Source organism: Platichthys flesus, chromosome 14 (assembly GCF_949316205.1).
Source record: "Platichthys flesus chromosome 14, fPlaFle2.1, whole genome shotgun sequence".
NCBI classification, from domain to species: Eukaryota; Metazoa; Chordata; class Actinopteri; order Pleuronectiformes; family Pleuronectidae; genus Platichthys; species Platichthys flesus.
In genome coordinates, this window is record NC_084958.1 from 10,057,347 (window position 1) to 10,066,671 (window position 9,325).

The following is a 9,325-nucleotide window of genomic DNA, read 5'->3' on the forward strand; positions in this document are numbered from 1 at the left end:
AGTCGCAACCCTCGACACATCCTGTGTTTACGTTGAGTATTTCATTTTACAATCTTATGTCAGAGGTTTCCTTCCTGCGATGACACCTAATCGTTCAAGTAAAGGATTTTATGTAAACAAATTGTTTAAACGTTATTTAAACCATGAGCGGATTACCATGCTTTACTGAAAAACCTTTTTAATGTTTTTTTTATTACTTAGAACAATTCAAACTAACAAAATAGAAATTGGACCTTTTTTTATGTATACAGTATGAAACCAGCCTAAAATTTGCAAGGATCAAGTTACACATTCCCAATTGGACATATATACATAGTACAGTATATACACACAAATGAAATACTGTAAGTTCAGTCTGCAAGCTAGTTTCTTTCAGCACTGGAATGTGTCCGTCTTATTCCTGTGAGAGCGCCTCGATAAAGGGGCTGAAGTCTTTTGAAGAGACAAAGAGAAATCGCCCAAATTCAACACAAATACGATTTTCTTTTTTTAAAGCATGAAAAAAACAGTGCAGCCAGCGTCTTCACAGCTGGGGCAGCTTGTCCACGGGCGTGTCGAATTTGAAGTCTGAAGGGAAAAGTTCCGCGGCTCGCGGGTAGATGAGTCGGTATGACTGTCGGATTGTGACGTCCGCGACCCCGGCGATATCTCCGATTTCTGTGGAAGGTTCAGAGACAAAGCTGAAATGCTTGAACAGCAGTAAATCTACTGACTTCCCCACGATAAGTAAGTGGAGAAGCATCATTTAGGGTCTGGATCTTCTTATAACATCATACAGTTACCAATGCCAACAACTTTCTTTCTTGTTTACAAATACATAGATTAACAATAACATGTACTTTACAGTGTTTCCTGAACCTGTTCACCCTTTATTTGGACCCTTACAACTTTCAGGCTGGAACCAAGCTTTTATTTTATCTATGAATTATAAGATATGTCTGTTCCACCTCTGTCTAAACTCAGTAGATCATCAATCACCTTTCTGGGTCTTCTTCTCTGCGGAGGCCTGGGAGGCCATGTAAATAGCTGCCGCGGCCACAGAGATCGGGCTCCTGCCGGGCACCAGGTCCAGCTCCACGGCCTTCCTGGCGATATAGGTGGCCGCCATCTGCACATGCTTGGGCAGCCCGAGGTTTGAGCAGAAGCGGGACATGAAGTCTCCCGTGGTGATAAGGTCCACGCTGGTCTCCAGCGCCTTCAGGATCAGCTTGAAGCATCGACCGATCTCCTTCTTGGAGATTCTAGAGACGGCGCAGATCTCTGTGGAGAGAACGAGGAGATCAGTGGAAGAGTATTTAAAGTAAGAAAATTCTCAAGCATCTTCAAGAATTGTGGAGACCCATCTGCATTCATGAAGAAGAGGCAGGATTTCTTCTAGAGTTGAGAAATGTCATTCTTCAAGAGCAGCTGTGACTTCAACAATCAAAACGATGATTCTGACCTTTAAAAGTTCTCGGTACACCTTCTTGTCTGCAGGCGATGTAGAGACAAGCTGAAGCAATGGCATCGTTGGCTCGTCCCTTCAGACTCTTCTGTTCATACACCTGCTTGAATAAGTTGTTGGTTCTGTCCTGCAGAGCAAGAAGATTATTTACAGCAAACTCATTACTAGCAAAAGCCTTAATCTGGGTCTCTACACATATCCACCTGTCTTTTTTATTTCAATTAAAAATCACAATACCCTTCACATCATTAATGTATATTTTTTTACATTATATATATGTTAAACATTATATACATGTAAACACGGAGACTTACATCCCAGAACAAACACATATGATGAGAATGAACCCTTTATGAGACACAAGATAAAACAGTTTTTGTAGCTTCCAGCAGAGACTCCAGTCTTCAGTGTTTGTCTATACACTTATACATTCATTACACAATTTACATAACCACGAGTTTCTGTTTCATTTCTCTTATTCAAACTGTTTCTGCCAGGTGGCTTTCGTTTCTCGCTCTAGCTGCTTTCTAAGACATACACTTAGGTCGGGGGTTCCCCAGGGGATTACACCCAAGCTAGGGTTTTTGGTTGATCTTGGTTGTTGACGCTTGAGCCGCCCGACTGCAGCAAACATGAAAACCAATAGATCCCAGTGAAATAATCATACACGTAGAAGACATAGATATACAGACATACAGAATCTTTCTGCTGCAGCCGGCTGCTCCACCTCCCCCCTGAATAATGCAGACGATTTGCAGCTGACCTTGAACATGCCTGTCGCTGACAGGGACACATCTGTGTTGTGGTATCGTCTGAACCAAACCAGGTAGAGAGAACAGTGACGTGAACTTACTATGATGTTTCTTGGAAGGTTGATGCGATCTGCCATGGTGCTGATCTCTTTAAAGGCGTTGAGCATGGCCCGGTCGGAGCTGCTCATGGTTCGCCGGTTCTGGTACTTTGAGTTTCCAAACTCATCAAAACTAGCTGCACCAGTTCCCTGTGGTGGAAACAAAGAAAGTTACAAAAATGTTTCCCGGCTAAGAGACTGGAGTCCTTTAATTAAAATCACTGGACATTTTCTCATATCCTTGATTAAACTTGAAGGCTTGTTATAAAGTTTATAAACCTCTTAGCGGAAAAAATTAAAATGTTATCACTGGTCTCAAATAATTGGCTGTACATATGAACATAGTATATATACTTCTATATTCTGTTTATATTTGACTGTTCCCATATCCAACCCATTCATTCTTAACTGCTCCCATATGTTTACCTTCCCATTGCACTTCTAACAGACTGTTGTATGTGTTATATATGTATATAATTACCGATTGCACTTCTGGTTATACCCACCTTATTTGGTTGCATTGTGCCTGGCCTGTGTAATGACAATAAAGGGAATCTAATCTAAACACAGAGGTCATGGAGCGACTGTAACTGTAACCCTCACCTTGCTGATCATTGTGGTGAGGTCTCCTCCATTGAGCAGTGGGTTCTGGGCGTCTCCCACTCTGGAGGGGTCTTTAAGGGCTTTCTCATTAGAAAACGTCCGCCACTCTGAACCCACATCAATTACACGGTCACCTGAGGAGGAACAATTTGGTAGGATGAAATGAAAGAATATGAATAAGATCATTGGAATAAGTGCTCTGAACTTTAAGGAGTTAAATGTTTTACACATTCATTCTAAGCAGCTTTGATTTGTTTTAAATTATGAGTGACATTCTAGTTCTGTAATAATATCCAGAAACATCTTCACTCTGGATTAACACGTTTTCCCTTTGCAAACACTATCCTGAGTTTTTAATACATCAGTACTTAACTTTGGGTTAAACACAAAGCATCAGTCTCGTTTGTCTCCTTTCAGTCTTTTGTATTGATGGCTACGTTGTTGATCAGATTGTGATTGAGACTTTTTTTTCCTTGATAAAAACAAGGTATGAGGTTTCAATTTCGAGATTGAACAAGGCAACTGATGAAAAGAACAGATTGGGTTCAAGTTCCACAAATCACCGGCAAAGACAGTCTGTGCACATAAAACCCACATTCACTCTGTTATTTTGCTGAAGATTGTGCAATACTGAATACACAATTCCCTTCTGTGAATAGGTGAGCCATTGTCCGAGGCCTCAAAAGCTCTAAATACTGTGCCGATCCTCCTGTATTCTGTCTTCTGCTTGTTTCACTACAATACTGTTTGCACGTTAAACTGTATCACACTTACACACCATCTTCTTCTCTCTCATTTCTCTTATCGCTGTCTGTTGTGGGATCTAAGCAAACGTTTATTCAAAGGAAAAAGGGGGGGCACAGACCGGACACACAGTCTGAACTGGGGCCATTATTTTCTCTCACTTAAGACCGTCTGTTCCTGGAACCATGTAGCAGGGTTGAGGATTAGATTTGATATTTTATTCCGGTTTTACAATTCATATGTCTTTCTACCATCTAGAAGCAAAGTAACGTTGATCTCCTTAGCGATAGAGCTATGGGAGCAGGAGCAGTGCAGAGGCACTTAAGCTCTCATAAGAGAGAAGCTGGCGTCTCTCGGTTCCCCGTCTGACCTGATCTGTTCTCAGGGGGCTCGTTAGAGGGGAGCTGTGTTCCCTACAGCCTCGTCTTCAGTCTACATCACATACTTTTCGTGTTTCTTCATATTTCTTCATATTTTGTTTTTAAATATTCTCGCCTCTGGTTTAAGTGACACATTACAGCATCAGATCACTTATATCGCAAATAACCTTAGTACTCTCAATGTGACAGAAGATTAAACAAAATGTCAATGATGTGTATTGATTATCGTAAATAATGTCAACATTCTCTCTTGGAGAAGACACTACTGTTGAGTTTTCTCTGCTTTGAAATTAAACAAATATGTAGAGGAAGAGTCACAAGTTAGATGATTTGGCTATGACAGACAGGAAGTAGTTGATGTTACGCTGAGTGCTCTCTGATTCAAATACAAACGTGCATGAGGTAAACACTGACCTACTACAAGGCCGCATTCAGGACATATCATGTCCCCTGCTCTGTAGTCCTCCACCAGGATGGCCTCTGGGTGGTTAGGACACTGAACTCTGGGAAGGGCCAGAGCATCTCCGCTGGAGGAGGAACACAAACAAAAATCTCTCAATGTACTGGAAAGATAACTGATAAGAGAACTAAAGTAAAGCACATGAGGGTTAATTCAAATAGTGTTGAAATGTCCAGATGTGTTTCACTGTCCTTTCCCATTTTTCATACTGATGACAAACGTGTGAATATACGGCACCAACCACTCTTTACATAACCACTGCTTTATAACATAATCACACATAGTGAGTCTAATTCAACTCCTTGTACATACAGATTTCTACATTTATTTCAATAGCTTCTATTTAGTGCTTTATCCTTCACTTTATTGAAAATGTTTGTGTGTTGCCTAATTAAGCATTTATAGGCTTGATCCACACCAAGAAAGATCTCTTGAATAATGAGTCTATTGGAACAGCTAATGTTCTGCAGCTGGAATGAGAATCCAGATCTAAAGGAAAGTGTTATAATAATAGATAATACCTTTCTAGATCAATATATCAAAGATAAACACGTAAAAGTGCAATAAAGCCTCAAATCCGATTAGAAGACAAACTCCAATCAATATAATATCTTAGATGTTCATTATTGTTTCTAACAACTTTGAACGACAAATACATGAAATAAAAATACACAAATCCTCACATTACACAAGCTGATGAGAAAATATTGAGACTTTAACCTTTAACAACTACTTAAAATAAAATCTCGAATGATTAGCTTCAGATGGACGGATTGATTCATCAACTAATCGCTTGATGTAGAATCCTGATGTGGTAATGGAGACTAAATTCAACAATAACAGATGATCTCTTTTTTGAACGTCAAACTACGGACATGTAAACATAATAGTTATTGTGTATAATTAAAGCCGGAGTCTTCACAGAGGACTGACGTTGACGACACGTAAACAAAGTGCTCAGAATCCAGAGGAAGCTGTGTTTTGTACCGTTATTTCATACGTTTCCGCTTCAAACTCCATTAGCTCAAAATGCTAAAGAGGAAAAATTACGTTCGACTAGAACAGGCGATGAAACCACTGGAAGTTCTGGGGATGATACAGTGGAGCTATTGTTAGCCGGGGCAGACCAGTGAGGATGTAACGGTGGACACACACCGTGACTTCTGGCAACATCTCACCGGCTAGCTAAGCTAATAGCGGCTACCTAGCACAATACACCAAGTGGCCGAGCGTGTGGTTTTCACGAGCAACGCTGGTGTCTCGCCTCATGCTAGTGACTCTCCTTCTGTCATAAACGACAGGGCGAGGGCCGCTGACAAACACAGCGCGAGCTTTGTGGTTGAGAAACATCGCTACTCACCGGCTTGTCGACGCCATGTCACTGCGTCTGTGTGGTTGGGAAACAAATGAAGGTGGTACCCCTATTTATAACCTTCTCTGGTCACGTCTCAGACAGGGTACGGAAAGCCAAAGAGACAAAACTACACGCAATGCGCTTCAGTGCTTTGTTTCCAAAAATGACAGAAATACACAACTGTGGTTAACATAGTTATGGTTTGATATAATTACACGAGGGATTGACACATAGTGGTGTTGTGACATATATTTATAGATTCATGCTGATTTAAATGTCTCTGTGTCAACACCACCTGAGGCTGCAGATACAGCAGACGATTAACAATGAAACACATCAATTCATACACGATGACGCACAATACAACGAATAATTACAATAATAATATGTGACATAAATGAAATACGTCACCTCATATACACATAATAAATTGCACTACATGAACGCATACACATTTATTTGCAAAACAAACAATATATTTAAATTTCTTCTACCTCATATACACTTTCTTATTGCACCTCTTTACATTGCACCTGAGCATTGTTTTGTAATTTTAAACAACAACATTTTAAAGCAAAGTTTTTACACTATGTGAACATGGCAACTACCAGCAGCAATTCTTTTTGAAATGCTGGCTGGATCCACGTGTCTCCACACCAATGACTTTATCGGGAGTGATTTAAAAATCTGGTTTGGATCCAAAGGTGAGACAACGCTGGTTTTTAATGTTCGGTTATTATGTTCCTTCCATGTTACAGTCGAGCGCTGTAGATTCAAGCCTCATCGTTTCCTCTCTCCTTACAGTCTGCAAAGACTTCTTGGAAATGTGTTTGGCTTAAGACCCTAAGGAGCGTGCCACTTTGGAGGAAATGCAGCTCCAAAGTGCTGGTTAAATAGCCCTATGCCACCCCATTCCCAACCACCACGCACTTTTTATGTCACTTTTTGAAATCCTTTTCATGTCACGATATAAATAAGTATAGTTGTCTGAAAAAGAAAAAATGTGGTGTCTGTGGCCACCTCACAGGACCGTAATTAACAGGACCAATAATTTTGACATAACAAGCCTCCATCCTGCTCCTGTGGTTTCGTCCAAGGGTCAAGCCCACATTCAAACTCAACTTGAAACTGCGTCATTTACACCATGTTGTCGTTTTTAGTCTAACACACAAGCTCACGCCCAAGGGCACCTGCGGGTTGGGCATTAGCATTGCTAATTTTGCTAGCATCACTTCCTCCGGTAGTGGACGTTTAGGATTAAAACATGACATAAATGATGTCTTAAATGGCCAGTTACTTCAATTGTATTGGATTTGGCTGAAACTGTTTTAAGCCTGACGCCAGTTCCCCTTCAAACGGAGTTACAAGGGTTGGTGGTTGAAGGAGCCGTCACGAGAAACTTCACCATCATCAGCAGTCGTGGCGGGAACCCGGTACGTCCTCATTAATCGTCATTGTAAACAGACGCGACAAAAAGTTATGCCAGGGAAGTCATTATAATAACATGGTTGAGATCTTAAATAAACCAATGCTAAAGCTTGAAATTACTAAAGTGAAAGAAATCACCAGGTAAATGCTCAGGACATGTTTTCCCGCTTTCCCTCAGGACTGCGGCACAATGACATTTGCCATTCATCAGCAATACACCTGGGCAGGTGTAACAATGGGACAATGACAACGCGTATGAGCAGGGGAAGATGGTCTCTGTGCATTTTCATACAACTGTTCCCTCTTCAGGACTTTTACAGGAGCAGCTCGGTAATGATAGGGGAAGGAGAGGAGACTGGGATGAAACTAAATCTCAAAACAAATGCCAGATTAGCATAAATATAGCATAGTCATCTATAACCGCATTTAGTCTGTATTTTTTGTTTCAAACTAGGCCTGTATTGAAATGTACTGAAAAGAAAATCCTCCACTCTGTCTATCTACCTTTGGCCCACCATGTGTTATTTTTTATCTCTGTCTCTCTCTGATCTGTTGCCTTCAGGGACCTGATAGAGACCAACATGGAGTTCCTTTGTTAGATCCTCATGCAGAACATAATATAAAACAACGGACTGCCAGGGCTTTATGTGAATAACGACAAGACGACAGCTGGATAATGTCAGAGTGAGCCCATGTGTAAATACAGTAAGTATGTAAATGAGTTATAGCTGTGTCTCAATTCAGGGGCCAAATCCTTTGGAGGATACAGCCTCAGACAGAGGATACCATATGAAACCCGGAAGTGGAGAAAAGGAAGGGATGTAAATACTTATTGAAAATAAAATGGGTAATATGATGGAGAATAGCATAGTGTATAAACATAGACAGGTTCCTCAACATAGGAAAGCATTAACAAAGGCTGGAATGCAGGGACCCAAACAATGTGGGATGGAGGTGGGTGGGGATGAATGAATTGGGGATTGAGGAATTGGAGATGGGGTTTTTTGGTTGGGATGACAGTGGGTGGTTGGGGATGGGATGGGATGGGGCTACAGGGTTGTTTAACTAGAGTGGCACGGTCTTCAGGCTCTAAAGCCCAACACTTTCCCAAGAAGTCTTGGCAGACTGTGAAGAGAGAGGACAGGCGACAAAGAAACGATGAGGCTTGAATCTACGGTGATCGACTGTAACATGGAAGGAACATAATAACTGCACATTTTAACCAGCGCTGTAATGATCATTAATGAAAAATAAAACTTCTATAAATAAAAGCAACTAGACCCAACTGGAGTCATTCATAATCATTTTTTTATTATTTTCAACTGAACTTTAATTCTGCTTTGAACTGTATGTGTGAAAAGAGACATAGTTCACAATTTTTCATAGCAGAACTTAGCAAGTACAAACTTTAATGTGTATTGTCACTGTGGTTGCTGCATTGCTACATGGGAACATCCGACCACAATCAGCTGACTTTATTACAAAGTACTGCACAGAAGAATGAACAACCAAAGACAGGATTTAAAGGCAGTGACAGATCTAACAACTTCTGCACTGCAGCATGGAATCTCTAAACTGTACAGATTCACACCCAAACAGGCCAACTGACATAACAGACTTGAGATGTTGCTGTCCGACTGTGCCAGCCTGTGTCTGACTCGGTACCAGTCTGTGACTGCACTTCTCCTTGGTTCCACACTGAGGGTCTGTGAGAAAAACCACCAGTGCCACAAACAGCAGCTTGACTTGGTCACCAGAACAACAAATCTATAACTGTATGTAAATTAAATATCAATAACATAAACAACTTGCTTTGTGTGAGAACATGAATGCATTCATTTAGATAAAAAAAAAAATCCATGCTCTGTTTTGGAATCTAAAGTTAATGACTGTAATCCATTTCACAGTATCAGTCAAATGTGTCAGTACAGTAAAACAACAGCAGGTGGAGCTGAATAAAAGAGTGCACCAGGTTTGAAAAACACTTACTTGTCCTGCAGCAATACTCACTGACATGTATGGACACATAACTAGTTCATGTAATGTTATAACCATCAACTTT

General features: G+C 40.7%; 1 protein-coding gene across 1 annotated transcript; it reads right to left on the reverse strand.

Annotated features, from left to right (window-relative positions):
- Nucleotides 1-161: 161 nt before the first annotated feature.
- On the reverse strand, nt 162-5,887 carry gtf2b (general transcription factor IIB). Its single transcript, XM_062403913.1, has 7 exons — nt 5,842-5,887; nt 4,436-4,548; nt 2,898-3,031; nt 2,298-2,444; nt 1,442-1,571; nt 979-1,260; nt 162-657 (listed from the first exon to the last, which is right to left on the reverse strand). Exons 1-7 carry the CDS (start codon nt 5,856-5,858, stop codon nt 524-526), a joined length of 957 nt encoding a protein of 318 aa, XP_062259897.1. The 5' UTR covers nt 5,859-5,887; the 3' UTR covers nt 162-523.
- Between the last annotated feature and the right edge of the window lie 3,438 nt (nt 5,888-9,325).

Bases quoted from the DNA above. Each gene is read 5' to 3' on its own strand.
- gtf2b (XM_062403913.1), bottom strand. The intron at 3,032-4,435 runs GTCAGTGTTTAC...GTTCCTCCTCAG, and splicing joins TGAATGCGGCCTTGTAGTAG to GTGACCGTGTAATTGATGTG. The intron at 2,445-2,897 runs GTGAGGGTTACA...TTTCCACCACAG, and splicing joins TCACCACAATGATCAGCAAG to GGAACTGGTGCAGCTAGTTT.